The sequence below is a fragment of the Myodes glareolus genome, chromosome 23 (genome assembly GCF_982192425.1).
Source record: "Myodes glareolus chromosome 23, mMyoGla1.1, whole genome shotgun sequence".
In the NCBI taxonomy this organism is placed as follows: Eukaryota; Metazoa; Chordata; class Mammalia; order Rodentia; family Cricetidae; genus Myodes; species Myodes glareolus.
The window spans coordinates 50,555,022-50,577,938 of NC_142048.1; the positions used below are offsets into that span (position 1 = coordinate 50,555,022).

General features: G+C 44.7%; 1 protein-coding gene across 6 annotated transcripts in view; it reads right to left on the bottom strand.

Annotated features, from left to right (window-relative positions):
* Nucleotides 1-22,917, bottom strand: part of Mcph1 (microcephalin 1) — a 194,206-nt gene that overhangs the window by 124,149 nt on the left and 47,140 nt on the right. For all 6 annotated transcript variants that reach the window (XM_087901116.1, XM_087901113.1, XM_087901112.1 and 3 more), the window contains 2 exons: nt 9,862-9,899; nt 7,515-7,677 (listed from right to left, as the gene is read on the bottom strand). In XM_087901116.1, coding sequence (XP_087757242.1) covers nt 7,515-7,677; nt 9,862-9,899 — 201 coding nt within the window. The remainder of the gene's footprint in view (nt 1-7,514; nt 7,678-9,861; nt 9,900-22,917) is intronic.

Consider the following 22,917-nt stretch of genomic DNA (forward strand, 5'->3'; position numbering starts at 1 on the left):
AGTTCTCCTAAAGCAGAACCATCTCCACTCACTGAAGGATTTTCTAAGAGTGAGCCCTGAACTTGGATTTCAGTTTAAGGTGATGTCCCAGAGATCTCAATCATAATGAGAGATAACCAAGCCCCAGATGTTAAATCCAGCATCAGTGGCTTTTACTGAAAACGAAGCATAGTAAAACAGTGTGGTCCCTATGTCCATGATACTGTCAAAGGGACAAGCTGAGTGAAACCGAGTGCCTCCACTTACCAATTGTTGGTAATTTGTTGAGACTATCTGCCCAATACAGAAACATGTACTTTAAACCTAACTGTGACCAGGGGCTATTTTCATAAAATAATAAAGTGTGTGTGTGTTTACAATGTGCAGTAACATGTCCTTCCTGATTTCCCTCACTTTTCCACGGTGTTGGTCCAGTCTAGGCCTTATTCTTCCTCTGGGTCTTCATTGCACAATCATTCCAAGCCGCTAACCCCCCCTCCCTCCCTCCTTCCCCGCCCCCCCTTTCTCTCTCTCTCCTTGAATACCTGATAGGAAATCTTCAGCATAATATGTATAATCCAGAATTTTCTATGGTACCCACTACCTTCGTCTGTCCATGCTTTTCTCTCTCGCTATTCCCATGGTGACTATCACCATGTTGTTTCAGTAAAACTCTAAGAGTCACTTTGTTCCCTCTACTCCCTCACATAACACACTGTTATGTGATTGGATGTCAGACATCCAATCGGCTGCAGACCAGCTTTCTACACTATAGTACATATAGGTGCCTTGTCATGGCCAAAGCTCTCTATCCATAAGCTGTGCTATAACTTCCCTTGTCATGGCATTTCTCTCTGGATCACTCTACCTGCCTGCTGCTGGTGGCTTTGTTTCTGCTCTAACCTCCCTGAAACCCATTCAGGGCATAGGACAGACAGACAAAAGCCTCCCATCTCCTAGCTGGAAATGATTCTCATCCTTCTGCAGTGACCTATAAAGCTACACTTGGTTCTAGATCACCTTAAAGAAAAAGGCCATGATGGTAGAGTTTTTCTCATGATGAAGCCTGTGGTGGTGGTTCATGGTGTCTTCTCTCTGAAACTACAGCTCTGACTCCAAAGGCCACCACTTGTCCCTCCCAGATACGTTTTTCCATTGTTCTCATCAAGGTAAATGCCAAGGACCTCATTTTCCAGGGGAATCATGTGCCTGTTTTTTAATCTGTTCTCAATCATGGGCAGTTTGTGCCTCCAGTGTGGGAAAAGGACTCTAGGATCCCGCCAGAGGGACAAAAAGATGACAGAGGATTAGGGAAGGGCTCCAGACAGAACCCTTATTGTAGTGGTCCATGGCCAGTTCCCTGCAGAAAAAAGGGTGTGAGCACAGCACAGGGACAGAAACAGACGGACTCTACCGTTTTACCTAGTAGAGAGAATCTATAATTTCGTGGTGAAAATCTGCAAGTCAAGGATGTGCTAAGATAAATGATCATTTCTTTGGGACAAGGCCTTTCCGCATACTGCTTCAAAGACCCATGTTGGAGACCCAGATAAGCTATTCTGCATTGTGTTTTCATCTGGGTACATGTTTAAAAATGCAGTTTCTATGCTGCAAATCACTCTGCAGGGCCCCGTGAGCTGGCACATGTGAAGTTCTCTGCAGCCTGCAGCTCTTCATGCAGTAACCCGAGGCAGGGATGAAGTTTCTTTGGAGTGCAGCCTGTGAAAGCTCAAGGGTTCCCGATCTACTCAAGCAGATCCCTGGGAACTTGACGTCTCTGCCTGCCAGGTGTGGTCAGACTAAGCCAAGACTGCGTATGCAGCGAGAGGAGCTAGGCAAACTCTAGAAGGAAGGCAAACTCTGGATGCAGATGTGATAGAGCTAGAGCAATCTGCTTAGCCATTAACCCTTAGAACTTATCAATGTAAGGCTCAAGAAGAGAGGGTGTCCAAGATGCCTCGTTCTGAATAGTCTGTCTTCTGAAGGGAGGATAAATACTGAGCAAGCAGAAGGCAGACCTGGTTCTGGGAGCACCCAGCTTTGGTTCCAGAATGGATAGCAGTGAAGTAAGAGTTGTGAAGTGAGAGACTCTGACACACGAGTGACAGGCTTTGTTCTGGAGCATTTTGATTCCATCCTAGATGCCAGTAAACTAAGGGGAGAGACCCAACTTGATTACATCATCCCAAGGTAGAGCTTCATTCCATTCTTTCTGAACCAGAAAGTACTTGATTATTTACTGTAAGTTCCTTGAAAATTTGTAGGAATATTTGGATTTATAGCTGATTTGACATTTATAACCACTTATCAAGCTTTGTTTGTGAACTGTTTAGAGTTGGCATCTTAAAATATGAGATAGGCTGAATTCTCCACGGCTGCCCGTCTGTTTCTGACTAGAGACAGAACTAGAGAAGGGAAGGACTGGGTCACAGGACACTCTGCTAGCTGCTAGTGACCACGGGCAGGTGAGAAGGCTGCAGAGAACAGCAAACAAGGCACAAGGTGAGGAGAATGTCTGACGCAGCCTGAGTCCTGATGGACACTCGGCCACATCAGTTTATTCTCTGTGGGGTTACTCCTGCTCTCCCACGTACAAGAACCAGGGCAGCACCAGCCATGGTTTTCTCTTACTTGTATGCCAGACAACTCAGTCATGAACTCAGAGAAACATGGATTGTTGACTTTGCAGAAAACAGAAAGAACACGGAGGAAATTAACTGCTTTGTGAGCATGCAGGAAATCATTAGCAAAGTTCTCAAATAGAAAAATAATGGAAGACTAGGCAAAACTTCACACTGAACTGTTACAAAACCACCAGGAGCTTTTGTGATGAACTGGCCAGAGGCAGCCATCTGACTTTGAAGGACGGCAACAGTGGTCTTTCACAGAGATTTCCTGAGAACACTATACAAACCCTGAAATAAAAACATTCTCAGAAATGTTTTCCTTGGAGCTAAGTCTCTGATGCTAGCCAGAGAGAATATTTTAAGAATCCCCCAACTATACTGGAGATGGAGTTAGAGGAAAGCCCATGGAGGGTGAGGACTTCTGACAGCAAGGTCCACACCATCTTTCAGGATAGAATATGAAAACTCATATGAACATGAAGGGAAGCCACAACCTGTGGAGGCTGTAATGTTATCTATGACTATATGCTGCCTGGAGATGCAAATTAAGTTGGATGTTAAACTAGAAATTTTGGCCACTGATCTTCCTAATGGTGGCAGCAACCATCTCTCTCAAATAAATATATTATGTTGGTATTGACTCCTTTTCAAAATTCAAGGAGGAAATCTAGGAAGATGGTTTGGCCAGTAAGGTCAGTAAGGACCTTGCAAGGGTGAGGACCTGAATTTCGACCCCAGAACTCAAGTAAAACACTAGGTACAGTGGTGGGGCACAACTGTAATTCCAGTCACAGTGAGCCGGGAGGCAGAGATGGGCAGACCTCTGGAAGTTCATGGCCAGAGAGTCTGACAACTTGACAAGGCTCAAGGCCAATGAGAGACTCTATCTCAAACAGAAGTTAGAAGGTACCTGGGGAACAACACCTGAGGTGAACCCCATATATGCACCATGCATGCATGCTCCTGTACCTACATGTGCAGTCATATATGTGAACACACTAACGTAAGCAAAGTGAAACAATGGAATAATATAAATGCAACAAGGAAGGCTGTGCAAGAAGAGGTAACCCCTGCCTTGTTGAAAACTGGTATAAATAGAGAAAAAGGCCTGGCTAATTTCTAGACTTATTCCTGAAGGTTAACCCTAGCAGTATTGATACGTATGTGCTGGTAGAGAAGGGAGATGCCGGCAGAGTTCCCAGAACAGATATCGACTTTTTGTGGCAGACTCACGCTTCCCACATAGTGCTGTGTTAGCTGTTGCTGGCACTGCAATCGTTTGCATTTTGCCTAACATTCAAGTCTCCAAAACAGTGTTGTCAAGATCTGAAAGGGACTGCCTGCAGTGATACAGTACTCAAAGGCTTGAAAGAAAGTTATTGTATTGGATTGGATATCAGGCCTCCTTTCATAGGAAGAAATACGTATCTGGTTCTGTTAACCAGGGCAAAAATCTATGGCTGGGAAGTCATAGGCCCTAGTGAGGAACTCACTACCGACATCAGGCTGGGTGAAGCCAAATGGCTATCTAAATACTTGTATCTTAGACTGGCTGCTGCCTGCCAGGCACAGAAAGGTAGTGGCTAATAAAGAAACTCGAAACTGAAGGTAATGGCTGCCGCTGAGAACTTGGCATCCACATCACCCTCTGTAAGGCCTAGGGGACGGCGTAGAAAAGAGGAAACAAAGATTATGACAACAGAACGATGAGAAGTAGTTCTATGATTCTGATTTCTTTATTTCACGCATTGCTTTTGCATATGGTGACAGTGGATAGTAACAGATGGTCTGAAAGAGAAAGGCCCCCACAGGCTCCTACACAGGGAAGCTTGTTAGTGGAACTGTTTGGGAAGGATTGGGTGGTGTGGCCTTGCTAGAGCAGGAGTGATTCTGGGGGTGACATGTGAACACGCTGAGAAGGGCTGCACCTTATCCTAACTGCCGTGGCAGCCGCTGAGTGGCTTCACCTAGCAAAGCAGCATGGCCAATGTTAAGAGTTATTTTAAATAACTTGGTCAGTTTCATGAAGAGTGATTTATTTAACAGCCCTGATTTGAATGACCATCTAAACAAAATGAGTAACTGGAAAATCTGAGTGAGGAGCTGTCCTCTGGCACTGAAAGTGGTCCTTGTAATGTGCTGTGACTCTAAGCACCTCGGGGCAAAGTAATGCAGCTTGTTTCTGGAATGATCTAGTTCTAGAGAAGGGGAGGTGATGTAAGGAGGAGACAGAGATGAGCCTTGATTTAGGCACTGAAGACAAGAAACTTGTACGGGGAGAGGTATATTCCAGAAGGATCGTGGCCACTCGTGTGTGAGGGCTCTAATACTGTGAGGTGCACAGGGTATCTCATTTCCATTCCTCTGTCCTCCAGAATGGGCAGGCCTCTTGCCTGAGTCCAAATTGAGTTAGGTCTAGTTTAACCTGAACTATAGGAGGGTTTTTGGCAGTTAAAGAAAACAAGCATTTTCCAGGAACTTGTGGAACTGGTTCCCATCAGGCAAAGGAGTCATTTTGCATACCTGTGGCAGAAGGGACATATGGCTCTCCAACTGACATGTACCTGTGGCTGCATATCAAAGCCCATGCTGGCCTCCAGGCTCCATCAGTCCCCATTTGCAAGTATATGTTATACTTTTCAAAGTCCCCACCCTAGTCTAAGTCTTGCTCCAGGTACTGCGTCCCTCATAACCATCCCCCAGTCTCACTATTCCCACACCAACTCCCCTGCTTTCTCACTATGCTCTATTCTCAACCATTTGCTATTCTCCCTTCTCGTGCAAATGCATAGCCCTAGCCATACCCAGTCAGTTTCTTTTTCTCTCTGCTCTAGATTCTTCCAGATGCCTCTGGATGTTCTCTCTTATTCACAATAAAAAACCTGAACAATACCATGGAGCAAGGATGTTGGCAGTTCCTTTGCTGTGCCCCCTTACAGACAAGTGTCTTTCTGCAAGTTGACAGTGAGTGTTTCAAACTCTCATCCGGTCTCTCTTAGCTGCCCAACTCTCAGAACAGACTAACACAGAATCAAGTACGGATACCTATATATGTAAAGAATACCCTCTGGAGTCGGGTGATGGTGGCACATGGCTTTAGTCTCAGCACTTGGGAGGCAGAGGCAGGTGGATCTCTGTGAGTTCGAGGCCAGCCTGGTCTACAGAGTGAGTTCTAGGACAGCCAGGGCTATACATGGAAACCCTGTCTTGAAAAACAAAACAGATTACTTTTAATGTTTTGCACATCGTAATTTTAAGCACACATCTAAGTCTTTTTGCGTGTTTTCCTGTGTGTGCACATGTGTGTGAATGCAAGAGGTTCCAGCTTGTGTCATTCCTCAGAAGCCACCCACCTTGTTTCCTGATATTGCATTCCTCACTAGGACCGACCCATTAGGCTAGGCTGGCCTAGGGATCTGCCTGTAGCTGCCTCCTCAGTGACAGAAAGGATTCCAAGTTCACGCAGCACACCGGACTGTTATTGCAGGCCCTAGGATTTGAACCCAGGTCTTCATGCACCGCAAGCACTTTAGCGATTGCAATTCTCCTCATCCCTCTTAAGTCTTTTGTAACAGAGAGCAGGGTTATGACACGGGAAAAAGACTTAGAGCCATTCTTAACAGTACATCTGCAGCTTGTTTTCACAGCATAATCCTACAGGATTAAATTAACCCAGTATTAATGTAGTACATTCTTGGGCGAGGAGAAAAGAGCATGGGAGGCAACACAAGTAACCAATGCTGCTGCTCCCATCAGCAGTGAGCTTATGGACTTTGAAGTGACCCCTAGGCTGAGGATCAAAAGGAAAACACACTGACTGACAGACTATCACAATCTATCAATTATGAAAACGATGATACATTTTTAAAGACTGCCTTAAATGCACAGAAAATAATGTTAAGGATACATGCGTGCTTGGCGAAACATATCCAAATGGGATTAGACGAACATGCTTCATCCTAAGCAAATCCATCTGTGCAAACAATCTCTGGAGGGGTTTTTTCTTTTTGGCTTCTGAGCCATCAAGAGCATAGTTCACATCACTCCTTAGTCAAACACACAGCAACCCTCACTGGCATGTGAGAAAACCGTTTGTGTTTTCAACCCAAGCCTGTTCTGATCTTATTTCCACTGGTGGCTGAGAGTTTACAAAGGCCTCCCGCCATCCTCTAGGCTTAGCCTCACCACACTCTCTGAGCGTTCACAGTGTAGGAAGAACACCGTTCCTGACTCTCAGTGTGACTGTAGGAAGAACACTGTTCCTGGCTCTCAGTGTGACTGTAGGAAGAACCCCTTCCCTGGCTCTCAGTGTGAGTGCAGGAAGAACACCCTCCCTGGCTCTCAGTGTGACTGTAGGAAGAACACTGTTCCTGGCTCTCAGTGTGATTGTAGGAAGAACACCCTCCCTGGCTCTCAGTGTGACTGTAGGAAGAACACTGTTCCTGGCTCTCAGTGTGACTGTAGGAAGAACACCCTCCCTGGCTCTCAGTGTGACTGTAGGAAGAACACCCTCCCTGGTTCTCAGTGTGAGTGCAGGAAGAACACTGTTCCTGGCTCTCAGTGTGACTGTAGGAAGAACACCGTTCCTGGCTTTCAGTGTGACTGTAGGAAGAACACCCTCCCTGGCTCTCAGTGTGAGTGCAGGAAGAACACCCTCCCTGGCTCTCAGTGTGACTGTAGGAAGAACACCCTCCCTGGCTCTCAGTGTGAGTGCAGGAAGAACACCCTCCCTGGCTCTCAGTGTGAGTGCAGGAAGAACACCCTCCCTGGCTCTCAGAGACCCTTTAGGAGCCACAAGTTGCACTTCAGCGCATGTAAGCGCAGGCGTGGCTGCTCACTTCATCGCCTCAGATCAAATGGATCTAGCAAGTACCTCATTTTAAAGTCAAGGATGAGTGTAAGGCTTACCCATTCGTAAGAGAGAATCCAGCATCCTCGGGCAATCCCCATCAGCACGTTCAGGGTGCGGACAGACTTCCCCACCAGCACATGGGTGGTGGACTCGCAGACCTCAGGTGTAAACGAGAAGCCTTTCAGTGTGTTCACTACCTGGATGATGAGAGTTTGCTTCCTGTGGACCAGAGAGTCAGCAGTCAGCCGTCACGCTGTGTGTCCGTTAGACAAACAGAGGCTCAGAATCTGGCTTCATTTTAGCTACAGGGCTCACACCTTGGTTTCTTTACAAACAGGAATATGGAATTTGGGGAAATAAGAACTTTTCAGATCTCAGTTCCAAGCCCACGAGGCTACCCATGGTGTCTCCAGAGTCATACAGGCTGTACATGGACACATGGGCATTGGAAGTCAGACTCCTGACACCAGTCTACTGCACACCATGCACTTTCATGCATTTTTGACCAGTGTGTACATGTTCTTTTAAACTATGCATGTATGTGCAATGAGCCATGATGTATGTGGATGGCAGAGGACAGCTCGTGGGGGTCGGTTCCTTCCTTCTACTACGAGAGATCTAGGAGTGAACACCAGGTCTGGTAGTGGAACCTTTGTTCACAAGCACCCCACTAGCTCAGAACCTGAATTATTACTTGCTTATTTTACTTTGAAAACGAAAGATTATTGGGGTGTCAAATGCAGTTTTTCCCATTAAAAGAAAAAAGAAAAAAGGACTCTAATTGCATTATCTTTTTAATTCCCAAAGTTCACTAGCATCTTTAACCTGTCATTCTCTTAATGGCTGGTGTGCCTTTCTATTTTGTTTTTCAAAATGTTCTTCTGGCATTCTAGCATCCTACACAGGCCTTTACTTTCAATCGGCCGCTTCTTTCTCTTCCAGTATCCATGGCCCCTGCCCCAGCACTGTCTGAAAACCCCTAGTGAATCACAAGCTGTGAGAAAGGCCTTCTGGGCCAGGCTGTGGTCTCTGTCAGTGGAGACAGGAGCCTTCCTCCTCTCCACTGGGGCACCACAACGGGTGGCCTACAGTGACTAGTGCTTGCTGGCTCCTGAGTGCTTCTCTCCCAGTCTTATCTTGGGTAAATAGCTCCCCAAGAGCTCAGCCTCCCACTGTGAGAAGGGCTGACCTCGCTCAACTTCTAATCTTAGGGCTCCACAGAGTGGGTGGAGATGGCCCCTCCACAACCGACCTGGAGACGCTGTGCTTGTTAGCATCTCAGAGAGGATTAAGTTTAGAACTTCTCTTCGGAATATCTGGTCTTGTCTGTTCCAAGCCTGGCAGTTACAGCAGCTCATGAATGTGCTAATTGGGAACAACTGCCTTTTTACGGCCTTGTTAATCAATGGAGAATCAGACCATCCAAGGTCTCAAGATATGTAAAAAGTGTAAGATGAAAAGGGATCAGGGGACTGCACTGCCTAAAAGAAAAGTTTTCTTTTTAAACCTTTTAATGAGAAAAATAACTGGCTGTCTTTTTTTTTAACTTATAGAATAATCAAGGACTTTATCACCTTCATATTCAGTATTTCCAGAGTAGACTATCTGAAGTGTTCATGGCACATCAAAGGTATTAATGACAGTAAGAGGGTCCCTCTTTTGTGATACACGGGTACTTAGGTATCAGTGCTTTTGTTTGCACGCCACGGGCAGGAAAAGGAGCCCACCACAAACGTGTTCTATGTGCACATGCTTCCTGCAGCATGTTTTCCCTGAAATGGCCCAGTGTTTTGATTGAATGTCTTAAAACCTCAAAACCTACAATTGATATAAAAAAATGTGGTTTTCCTCTTTAAGCACAAATTTGAAAATCCGTTGCAAGGAATATAGTACTATATATTTTTGTTGGATGTTCTTTATTGTGCTAAATGTTTAAAGGAGATGATAAGAGCAAGCCAGCAAGCCATTAACCCTTCCACGAGATGCAGAGATATCTGCCTCAGACCACATGGAGAAAGCTTTCTGCCATGGTGTTTCTTCAAGGTCTGTAAGAAAATGTTTCGACCAACACTGCTTAGTTTACTGAACATTAATGGGGTGATGGGTGGACAAACAAAACCATTAGGAATTAAACAAGCAAAGAGGACAGCAAAAATAAATAAATAAACAAATAAAATCTCCTAATGCTATGCAAAGGACCCAAAAAGCTTTTTGCACTCAACAGCCCACATTTAACTACATTTTCAATTTCCAATGATCTTCTAACCCCATACCAGTGATATCAAATAAAAGTGATCCAGTGCAGTTCTGTAAATGTCCTGAAGGCACGAAGACCTACAGTATATACAAGAGAAGGCAAATTTTTACAATGAATAGAAAGTTATCAAAACAACGAGTACTTACTCAGATGGCATGCTTGTCATGACTAATGTTCTCATTGGCTAGAGATTGCAAAAGAGGAGAAAAAAATAAGTCAAAAATATATGAAAATTTTCCCACAGAAATAAACTTTAATAAGCTTTTCGAATAGTTACATCACTTAAACACAAACATTTAAGCATACACACACACACACACACACACACACACACACACACACACATCTTTATATTACTGGAAATAAAACCATCATGGCTGGGAAGGCAGAAGCTTGCAGCAGCTCAATGTGTGTGAGCACTCAGGAAGCAGAGATAGATGAATGCTGGTGCCTAGCTTGCTTTCTTCTCTTTAGTCAGTCTGGGACCCTTCCCAGCCACAATGGACTGTGTCTTTAAACTGTGGGCCTCACGATGAAAAGAACAGTAACTAACCCACTCGTGTGTGTGTGTGTATGTGTGTGTGTGTGCGTGTGTGCGCGCGCACGCGCCCTGCAGAAAATGTAAATGTTATGGAAACAAACTTAGATACATGAGTGTGCTACTCCCCCCCACCCCCCACCTCCCTACCTCCCCTATCCCCACCCCTGCACCAGAATTTGCTGATGTCTTTCAGCCAGTGTGTATTCCATGGAATTGTGTCAATTTTGCAACTGAAGTGAGGAGCCTCACTTGTTTTTGAATGGAGAAAGCAAGGAGGGAAATACAAAAGGCCTTCAAAGATGCACCTGATACTAAGGGATGGGGCCCAGACATATACACTTAGGGAACATGGAGACTGAAAATGCTGAGGGAAAATGAATCTAAAAGATACCCAGAGCTCTGAGGATGAGAGTTAAGCTAGTAGACTATCACTTCCTTCTAGAATATCACACTGTTTTCTCTTCTGTACTTCTGATAATCCTTATGGAATAACAATAGTACAGTTTTCTGATTGGCTCTAGACACACCCAACACTATTCTTGTTGTGCAGAGCATTGGGGACTGCAGACCCTCAGACCCTGAATTTTTCTATGATCCCTTGCCTGCCGGAGTAAACAACTTGTTTTCCTATGCTTGTAGCTGCTCTGAGCGCGAGACCCTCATGAGTTTCTGATGGCAGAGGAGTGGGTTCTGGTGGGCTTGCAGCTAAAATGTTCCACGAGCTAGGACGTGGCCATTAGTCAAAGAGAGCCCTATACAAGCTGCCCTGGAACACAATAAAAGTGGCATTCTTGTTGCAGGATGACCCATGCCTCTGTCTCTGTGTGTCAATCTCCAGCCCCTTGCCGACTCACAAACCATCGTGTGGTAGACAGGCGGTGCGATCCAGGTGGACTGTACAGCAGAGACTATCCTTTAGTGTCATCTCTGGCAGGACGGGGGTCAGACAACCCAGGGAGCCACAGGCCAGGAGTGGGACAGCCCAGGGGCCGCAACTGCAGGGAAGGAGCTGCCTCTGGCCTTCTGGAGCTGGGCAATTTGATGCCAGGCATCCCTGCCCCACTTCTCTGTCCCTCGTCCCCTGCCCACCACCACTTTTCTTTCTCCTTCACAAGCTTGCTCTCTGGAGTGGCCACATGGGTTTGAAAACCAGTTATGTCAGCACGAGGCTGGCGAATCCCAGCTTCCTGTGTGTGCAGACTCTAACCTCCAGACTCTGGTGCTCTGTGGGCTTCACAGCTCTACGTGGAGGCCTAGCGAGGGTTTTCAATTTAATCTGGTCAAAAACTAAACCACTGTACTAGCCAGACAATTAGGAAAGAAAAAGAAATAAAAGAGACCAAAACTGGAAAGCAGGTAGTAAAACTACTTCTACCCACAGATTGGATTTTACATGGGTTGTTTTCCTGGCTTTTTAATAAAAAGTACCCACAAGAACTAAATAAATTCAACAAGGCTTCAAGAAGCAAGATCAACACACAAAACCAGTTATTCTTCTACAAATTAACAGTGAACGATCGGAAAACGGTATTAGGAAAACAGTTCCACTGACAACAGTACGAAAAGAATAACAGAATAAATTTAATAGAGAAGGCACAATACTGTCTACTGAAAATGAAAAAAAGCTGTTGAAGGGCAGGGGAGAAGGCTTGGTGGGCAACCCGCTTGCTGTACAAGTGTGAGGACAGGAGCTCCAATCTCCGGGACCAAGCAAATACTGGATAGGCATTTGTAACCCCACTACTCAGAAGACACAAGAGATGGTTACAGCAAGTTGGTTAGCTAGATTAGTTGAATCACCGAGCAAACAAAAGACCTTGGCTTATCATATAAGGTGGAGATGGAGCAAGGAAGACACCTGATGTCAATCTCTGGCCTCCCCCTACAACTCAATTAAAAACAAACAAAAAGATCTCAAGGGCCAGAGAGAAGATTCCTTGATTAAGAGCACTGGCTGCTCTTCCAAAGAACCCGTGTTTACTTCCCAGCACCTACATGGCGGTTTACAACCAGCTGTAACTCCCATTCCTGGGGATCTGATGCCCTCTTCTGGCCTTCTAGGCCCCAAGCACACGTATGTTACACAGAAATACATGCAGGTGAAATACACATAAAGATAAAAAAGAAGTATTAAAAAAAGATCAAAACCTCAATTTAAGAACTACACAAGCAGCTCTAAGAGACAAGGTTCCAAAGAAAACAGAAAGATGCTGTACATCCCTAGTTACCCGGGAAACCACTGAAACCCATCGAGAGGATCGTCACGCTCATCGCATCAGCAGTTTAAAACCACACAGTAGAAAACAAGCTTGGTGGGAATGTGAAGAGGCCGGAGATCGGGTACCACTGAAGGGAAGGCAAAATTCAGGGAACAGTTTGGAAATTGCTCCAAAATTAAGCATGTCATTGCCAGCAGAGGCAAAGAGCAAATTACAAAGAAAGCCAGCACACCACTATTCTGGATGCATAGGTCACAACACACTGCTAATCTGGTCACATAGGCTAGAGACTTGAAATATATCCAGTATAACTCCTCCCATTAATCAAGGAAACTCCTAAGACAGATATTGGCACCTGTACCTGTTAGAGATGAATGTAAAAAAAAAAAAAAAGAAGAAGACTGTTGATGGATGGAAAAATGGATAGTTGTATGTGGCAAAGTAAATACAGTCCCAAAAGCAAAAACTGTAAAACTCAAAGCTGAGAGAACTGCAAAATCTGACTGCAATCTACAACAGCTAATCTTGATTGCCAACTAGATAGGTTTATTATCACCATGGAAATGAACCTCTGTTTGGCTGAGAGGCATTACCTGGATTAACTTACTGAGGTGGGACCCATCCTAAATGTGAGCAGTACCAGCTGATGGGCTGGAGCCCTGGCTGAGCACCAGCACCCAACTCTCTCTATTCTGGGCTGTGATTGACATGTGACCACCTGTCCTTGACTCCTGTGACCTTGTCCGCCCCACAATGGACTTACTCTCAGACTGTGAGCCCCAGTAAGTTGCTTTGGTTCGGCATTCTGTCATAGCAACAAGACAAGCAACTACATAATCAAATGATGTTTGTTTATAGCCATGCAGAGTCCACCCAGCAGAGGCTCAACTAATTCTCTTCTATCAGAGTTGGCGTCTTCAATGTTCTGCCAAAGCTTAAGTGCTGATGTTGGAGGCAGTGGGTCCTTTAAGACATAGGCCCTAGTGACAGATCTTTAGAACAGTGGGAAGAGGGGGTTCTTGAGTATGTGTATGTGGGGGGGGGGGTTGCAGGAGCAGGCCACTCCCATGCTCACTTCTGTTTCCCTACCACAAATATGAGCAGTTTTGCTCCACCATAAGCTCTTACTGTGATCTATCACCACAGGACAGAGCAACATGGCCAGCTGATTCCTAAATTGTAAGACGAAATAAATACTTCTTAGGAGAGCAGTCTCAGGTAGTTTGTTACAGTCAACTGCAGCTGACCAACACATTCAGCAAAACCATTTCAGCATGGCTGACAATCGAAAATCAATGTTAAGGGCATGCTGAGGCCCACGGAGTGTGAGAGGCCTACAGCCATAACTAGGGTGGCGTGAACTCTAGCTGCCCAGAATACGTGCTTCCAAAGTGGCATCTAGGGGATTACAGTTTGGTGTTACAGACTGAAAAAAGGATCAAGAAAAAGGGTTTAGCCAAACCTAGACCCAAGAGGGCAACCAGTCCCTAGGCAAGGGTACGAGACAGTCCCTAACCAGGACACACTCTTTCCTAAATCACCATTGTTCTGGCATCAGGAGAGCAGTGTAGAGCAGAGGTAAGTGGAAGGTCAGAATTAGGTGGTGACTCACAGCACATGGCCTCGGGGACCATGAATTCTATCTTTTCTCTCCATCAATTTGCTTATTCTCCTTTGAGCAGGAATAAGGGCTTTCTGGTTCCCTCACAAATTAATGTGTTGAATATTCATTTTATATTAGTGCAAGATTCATGTTTGTACCTTTAAAAATAATCTTTTCAGTTCTGAGAGTCTTCTGAAATACCCAGCAGACTCTGAAGGAGGCCAGTGAGCTAAGCCAGTACAGGAAAGCACCACTCCAGTGTACTGCTCAAGGCCAAGCCTGAGAACCGCACAGCAGAGCAGTGTGTCCCAGGCATCAGGCTGAGGCCTGAGAACCTCACAGTAGAGCAATATGTCCTACGGAGAAGCCCACAGCAGAGCTCCCCAGCTCAGATGCAGACACATTTTTCATGGGCTTTTTGAGGCTTGAGTCCCTAGAATTTTGCAAGCCATTTTTCTCATTTTCAATTTTTTTTTTTCTCTACTAGCTTTTTTTTTTATTTGGTTAGATAGATTGATCCCTGCTAGGGAAAGCAATGTGTAGGAATTTGGTTGGTTGGTATGGTCATTTGATACCCTATATAAATAGGATCTAGTTTCTTCTGAGGAAGAGGAAACGGGGCTAGCTTGTGAATTTATTTTTAACTGTTAAATCACAGTAAATAAGGTCTGAGAATGCCTCAGTACCTAGAGTCCTAACACAATAAACTATAATCTTATTTAGTGTGTAAGCTTAGCAAAAGCCTAACTCAGTGGTAAACTTTGCGATAAATAGCAGAGCCCCAGCAGGGCACAGTGACAGTCAATGGCAGATAAGGCTTTGCTCAGATGAGGCAAATACCCAAGTCACATGCACCAAGCGGCTGCTGTCCCCTCTGATTTCTGCCTTCAAATGCTGCCTGCTGTGTGTCCCGGACTGGGTCTCTCTGAACTGGGCTGCCCAGCTTATAAACTGCTCTTTGATTAAGTTCTATTTAGTTTACTCTGTCAACACTTTATCAGTTTGGTACCACTGAATTCAGTGGCATTTCAATTGCATTTTAATAAATTAAGACTGCCTGAAGATCTGAGAGTAAAACAGTCCCACTGGTCAGTCTTACAGACCAGGTTATGGCAACACACACCTTAAATCCCAGTAGCCACAATAACACACACCTTTAATCCCAGTAGCCACAATGACTTAAAACTTTAATCCCAGCCCTAGAGGGGACTATAAAACAGGGGGTGTGGGGGGAACAGCTCTCAGACAGTCTCATTCTGAGATTCCTGGAGGCAGGATCGTCGTTTCAGACTGAGGTCGAGGTAAGAACCAGTAGGTGGCTGTTTTGCTTTTTGGATCTTCAGGTTGAACCCCAATTTTTATTAATTGTGCTTCAACTGAGGGATCATATGAAAGTACCTTCTAGGCTACTGTACCTGAGAATCTTTCCTAGCACCTGAGTCATAGGCTCAGTCCTTCATTGGTTTCAAGATCTACAGACTTGTACTTTAAGTTTCGAGTTTATTTGAGCAATGTTTGGACTGGATAGGGTCCAGGACTGGATTACAGTCAATGATTAGCCAAGCTGGATTCAGTTAGAGGTATTAGAAGTTTGGCGGCTTGGATAAAAAAGGCCTGGCTTCAGATGGCAGATCATGATTTGAAAGGGGGACCAGCCGGACCATCTGAATCCACAGGCTGGAAGACAGCCAATTAAGAGGAAGTAACAGGTGAACCTCCCCCTGAATATAGTGACTGGAACCATGCTAGCCTACACGTCTGTGTATCATGTGCACACCGGGTGCCCTTGGAGAGGACGGGAGAGGGTTGTAGATCTGGAACTAGAGTTACAAATGGCAGTGGGTCACCATGTGGGTGTTGGTAACAGAACCTGGGGTCTCTGGAAGAGTAGCCAGTGTTCTTAAAACCATCTCTTCAGCCCTAACAAAAAATATTTTACTGGTTGTTATCTCTGGCTTCATCTTCTTTCTGCCCTTACCTATCCTGTTCTGTGTCCTCAGAATGCCCCAGCCTCTTCCTTCAGTCACTTTCTCAGTGAAATGATGGCAAGAAAAGCTGAGTACCCAAACTGAGCCCTCCAATTAGTGGGTCTTTCTTGAATCTCCCTTGGTATTTGGCCAAAATCTTAAGCATCACACAGAGAAGCTGTCTTGGAAAGGCACAGCAGGGGCTTTGTCCAACACTGGGAACTCAGTATTCTAGCTACAAGACACAAAAGAACTTTGAAAGCGCCCCCCCCCCATCTTAATCTCGGCACACACACACCCGCCACCCCTTCTTAAAAAGAGGAGAAAATCAACAGGGCGATGATCTATACATGGTTTTACTAAGGCTTACATCTCAACCAGCTCAGTTAAGAACAAAGAATTAGTCAACAGATGGGCTCTGTGACTTGTAAGTCGATCACCATGGTGACAGCAGAGCCAGTGGGAGCTCAGGAATTCAGTCAGGCAAAGCTGAAGACTGATCAATCCCTGTGTGACTCCACCTTGTCACTCTTCCTTTCTGAAGCTCACAACCATCCTCAAGTGTCGACAACCTGGCACAGTGTACTGGCGCGTTAATAAACACATATGCTCTGTTCCCTCTTTGGGCTGTCAGTTTCTCTCAGTAGGCTCCCTGTGGGGAGGTGAAAGCCCCTGACCTTGGGAGGCATCAGCAGGCTCTGATGGCCACAAGCAGGACACTTCTCTAGGCGAAGTTACTTCCCCCATGCTACTGGAGACCCACAGAACAACACACCAGAGTCAAGTATACAAAACGAGAAAGTAAAAAGCAAAATCCGGCTTCCAGGAGCCCCGAGGACTGTGCTCCAGAAAATATTCACAGTGCTCCTGGTGCTGGCTTTACACTCAACAGGCCACGTGACCTTATCCTGTGTAGCTGTCTCACCTGAGAGCTGCTTTAAAGAACTACTTCCAAGTGCTACATAATTAATAACCATATTGAAAGTGTTGAAGATCTTCATAGTATAAATACACAGGTCAGATTTCAGTGATGGAAATGAAAGCTGAGTGACTTTCGGTATTTGATTCTCTTCAATGACAATAATCTGAAGGTTCTAGATCCAAGATAACAGTCACAATGCAAAAATCTAAGTAGAATCAGGACACTTTGATTAATGCTATTAGAAAAGACCAGACTAACATTTAAAAGGCTTGACATACTAAATATTAAAAAGTCAAACAGGGATTTACTTATACCTGAGACCTGGATGGCCATAATACCTATTCTGATTTTACTGGAAGCCAGTTCTCTATGGCCAAGATGAACTTTATCTGAGTCATGTGTCCCCTAGAAAATACAAAGCTGGTTAAGAATTGCCCTAGCCTTTTGTGTTCTGACAAGACTCTCTCTGCTTTCAGAGTCCAAAATAATGCCCCCTAACATCTTCCTCAGTGACCCAGAAGTCTACTGCCATATGCCCTCGTGCCTGTGAGATAAACTAATATCCTGTTCTCAAGATCCTTGGGTCCTTCCTTCCCTTTCCATCATTCTTCATGGGGGGACCCTTCTGTTAGGACAGTCTGAACAGGGTGTTGGGATGGTGCACTTGTCTCTCCCCATGTAGGTACAGGTACAGGTACAGGGGACCTGGCCTGGCCTCCTCATCTGGAAAAGGGAGTACAGGAGTCCTTTTACGCATCCCTGGAGATCTAGGGACACCAAAGAATTCAGCTGGTGACCCTGTGTGATGGCATCACAGAAGGAACCGACTTCAATTCTATTTTGAGTCTGGTGCCAGCTTCTGCTGGTTTCACGGTCTGGCCCTGTGGTTCTCTCTACAAATGGATGAATGTTTACAGAGATGTTGTCTCCACTATGAAAATAACAGAGAATCTGGCTTGAGACATCTTTCAGTTTGTCTGCTTTGAGTTCGAGAAAATAAAAATTTCATGCTACCAAGAAGTAGATATGCTGTTTTTTGTACTACCATAATCATGCCTGATCCATGACAGAAATTTGGAATCAAAGATACAAACTCTAGTGCTTTTTGCATGAGTGCACGCCACTGTACTGCACAAGGCCCAAAATGGGAACATGTAAAACTACATATTGTATTGGCACCTACTTTAAAAATGCTTTTTTAAAATTTTTTTAATTTAATTTTTCTTTTTTAAATAAAGAAACAGGGCTCTGTCACCTTTTTTTTTTTTTTTTGGGGTTTTAAGTTCTACAATCCCACCTAGGATCTTAATTTGGCTACCAAAGTCTGTCTTACATAGTCTCCTTGTGGTGACTACCTCCCTAAGACATATCTACATATATCTCTCTTCCTACTCTCTCTGGCCCTTCTACCCTAGATCAGTGACCATCTCTGGGTCACATTGTGACCCCAGAGAATCTATATCTGCTTTCTTTTAACGCCCCCCCCAATAAAAGTCCCCATGGGAAACATACTTGGAAAATAAAGGCATTGATTATGGCTCTCTCTCTCTCTCTCTCTCTCTCTCTCTCTCTCTCTCTCTCTCTCTCTCTTTCTCTTTCCTTCCCTCATTCTCTCCCCTGTTCCCTGCTTGACTCTTCTAAGCTGCCATGCATAGTCTGGGGATGGAGGGATACCTAATCTTTCTGTATCTTCCCCCCCCCCCCAAGACAGGGTTTCTCTGTGTAGCCCTCTGTCCTGGAACTCCCTCCGGAGTCCAGGCTGGCCTCAAACTCACAGATCTGCCTGCTTCTGCCTCCTGAGTGCTGAGATTAAAGGCATATACTACCACCACCCAACATGCATCTAATCTTTAAATGAACGTTATTCTTTATTGTAGTACATTGAATTTTGTCCTCCAGTTTGAAGATTGGGGGCTACTCCAAGATGGGATACCCTTGGGACACCAAGGAAAACGCAAAGCCAGGTTCTAGCACCAGGATTGTAGCATAAACTCAGCATGCATCAGATCAGAGTACAGTGGTGTCTCCTGTATAAAGAGCAAGTCAGACACTAGGCACCATGCTTTCAACCAGGTCAAAGGAACACCTGTGAGAGGCACACTACAGCCACCTGTGCCCAACAGCACCCGTGAGAGCCAACCACCGTGAGACTAATGCAGCTCTCCATAATTCTTCTGTTGGGCATCAGTGCAGACCATCCTGGTACTGAAGCTCAGTTTATCTGATGTTCTCAAACTGCTCCTTCCCCACCCCATTCTGTGATGACTCTTATGAAGGAATGCCACCAAATGAGGTCATATAGCTTGGATTAGAAATACCCTGGAACCTACATATTTCCTAGACTCCTGCTCTAAGAAGTTAAGGATACTGAATGCTCTAAAATGTTTTCAATGGGGGTGGGGGAACATTCCTACTAAACTCACACATTTTAATAATCTGCACCCAAATATTTAGGTAAATCTTTGGGAAATGAAATTAGTTGAATACTTTAGGTTTGAGGAAAAATAGCTAACATTCCATTGTATTATTAGCAAAGATTTGAATTCATTAGCAAAGATTTGAATTTATTCTCCTCATATGTGTTTGTCCATAAGCTATCTAGATTTACTGGTCTCATATGTGGGCATCTAATAATGTTACTTCTACTGATATTTCTAAATAACCATGGTCCTATCTTAAATCAGGTGTTTGATTTCCTGATGGCTTCCGAGATTTTGCCTTTGTCAATGGAACTAAAATAATATTTTGCACCTACAGCTGTGGTGTTTCCTGGAAAACCATAAAAGCATGCGCTACTTTGTAAGAACAATGACCTGGATATAGCTGTGTCCACATGACATGTTTCTCCTGATGATAATACACAGGAAACTGTCAAAAAGAGATGGCTTGCCTCCCCCAGGTATCTGTGCAGTGGAAGGGGAATGGAACGGAATGGACACTACTTCTATTAACGTTTCACTGATGTGTAGGGTTTACTCTGGACTAGCAACTCTTTTTGAAATTCCTGCTCTAATTTTATTCTTGACAGACCACAAATATGTCTCAGGGCTGCAGTGACATTGTGTTTGTGCTATAACAAAGCTTGCCTAAGGATCAGAGCGTGGAGCGAGCCACTAGTTAGCCATAGAGGTCGGGGACCCAGGAGGCAGAGGCAGACAGACCTCTGTGGGCTCAAGGCCAGCCTGGTCTACACTAAACTGAGCCAGTCTCAAAGAGAAACAAAGTGAGGTGATGAAGGCTCACACCTTTACTCCCAGTATTGGGAGTCACATGCCTTTAATCCCAACACTAGGGATGTGGAGACAGAAAGGGATACGGTTGGGCAGAGAGAGGACTGACCAAAAGACTGGAGGAGACAGGATGCCCATTCGATCTGAGGATTTCATAGAGGTAAGAACTAGTGACAGGATCTCTGCTTCTCTGATCCTTCAGCCTTCACCTACTAACATCTGACTCTGGGTTTCTATTAAGGCCAATTAGAATTTGTGCGACACAGGGCTATTTTATTTCATCTGACTTTTCTTCTGTGAGAAGGTCTATCAAGCATTTGTTTATTTATTATTTATTATATATACAAGTGCCATGGAGAGTATGTGGAGGTCAGCACAGCTTGCAGGTTTTCTCCTCTCACTGTGTGGACCTCAGGGATTGAACTCAGGTGGCCAGACTTGGGGCAAGCACCTTCATCCACTAAACCATTTCACAGGACCCGCCTTCTTCTATAAATAGACCAAATTCCTACTTCTTTTGGAAAATAAGGTTGATCATTATTTACCAATGTCTTCCCTAAACTTCGTGTTTTGTACACCAAATTCAACCTGAACTCTCTATTGCCATAATTTTTTATTATTAACTCTCACCATATCTTTGAGATTTGAAAATGGCCACTAATAAGTTAATTACACTCGTCTTGAGTTTTTCTTTGTTCTGACCCCCCCCACCACCACCGCCCCGCACTGCTCTCAGGGAATTAAACTGGGGTTTCCAGAGCTCTGAGAAGCAGATGTACCCTAGGGACTGCTAAGCAGCCAAGCAGAACAGTTTATTCCTATATGTAAATGAGCTAAGGGGTGGGAGTGCCTTAGACTTTAATTGGGGTATGGTAGATGAGTCTGTGTTCTGTTGTGTAGTAGACAGGAGACCCTTTCTTATGCTATCTGGATCTCATAATGAATTGATGATAGACCATACTTTTGTGAACAGAAAGGACATATTTGGAAAAGATTTATTATTTTTTCTCCCTGTTTGGTCTTTCCAGAACCCAGAAACTGTGATATGATGTTGGGACCAATTGAGTCCTGGCCCTCAGCTGCTCTTCCCTGCTAGAGCCTTCTAACTGAAGTTACTAGAAGCTGTGCCTTGTCTAGAGGATCAGAGGGTGGGATTTTCACCTGTTGGCCATTGACTGCTGGGTATTTAAGCCTCCATGGTGCTATTAAAGCCTTTGTACCAGTGATTGGAGGTCCGTGTGTCTGTCTGTCTCTGCGTGTGTTTCCTCAACCTCCAGCCCCTTGCCTGAAGCTCGCGAACTGGATTCTAGCGCATAGAGCGCAGGAGGGGAGGGGGGCAATAAAACATTTTCCCCCCCAGAGGTTCAATGTAGTTTGTTCTCGCTGTTATCAGGAAGTAACTAAACAAACACTGGGTCACAGTGAAAGCCTTGTCCACTGTCATATTTAAGAATAATGTTACACTAATCAGCAGACATTTAAGGAACCCACGTTTGCTTTAGGGAGCCAGTGTTCATAATATTCTCTTTGTGAAAGAAGACTGGGACCTGCTTAAGGCAATCCTTAGCCTTCAAATGAGTGGAGAAATGATGTAGGAGGGTCTTCTATCTGTTGCTTTCATTGGTTAATTAATAAAGAAAACTGCTTGGCCTGATAGGTCAGAATATAGGTAGGTGGGGAAGACAGAACAGAATTGTGGGAGAAAGAAAGCAGAGGCAGTCAGATGCCATGGCTCTCCTCTCCGAGATGGAGGTGGGTTAGAATCCTCCCAGTAAGCCACGACCTCGTGGTGATATACAGATTATTAGAAATGGGTTAATTAATATGTGAGAGTGAGCCAATAAGGGGCTGGAGGTAATGGGCCAGGCAGTGTTTAAATGAATACAGTTTCTGTGTAATTATTTCGGGTTAAGCTAGCCGGGATCCGGGTGGGAACGCAGCCCGCCATTCCTTATTACTACAGAGAAGTCACAACGTAATGGAGTAGCCATGGGACTTATGGAGGGAATCTCAGAAAAAGGGAAACCATCCAAACATAAGGGGCTGTGGCTGACCTGGCACGAGGCTCCTGCCTGGCTCAGCTTCCAGCCAGAAGAAGCTGTTAAATGTGCAGTTGGACTCTTCAAGTAAGGCCCACAGGGGTTGGAGAGATGCCTCAGCACATAAGGGCACTTGTTTTAACAGAAAACCTGCATTTAATTCTCAGCACCTACATGGAGGCTTCTAACCATCCAGAACTCAAGTTCCAAGGGGATCCCTGACCTCCTTGGTTATACATGTAAACATGCATGTAAGTCGAACACTCATACACACAAAATAAAATACATCTTAAGAAAGAAAGAGAGAGAGAGAGAAAGAAAGAAAGAAAGAAAGAAAGAAAGAAAGAAAGAAAGAAAGAAAGAAGGGAGAGAGGAAGGGAGGGAGGAAATAAAGGTCCATAAATCAAATCTAAGGTCCTATTGACAAATTGCCATTCTAGCTTTAGTCATCTCTACAGTTGAATTTAATAAACCAGGGTTACTCTGTGACTATGAACAACCTCCCCAGGAGATGGTCTTTGATCAGTCAGTGAGGGACTATAGAAGAAAATACATCTGAGGCATGGGGTAGTGTCTGAATCCTCTAACTCCAGCCTTACCACTGTCTGGGTGATTTCTGGACTTTATATATGATAACTGTTCAGTGGTGTTTGAGACAATTTCACTCCCCATTCCCAGCAC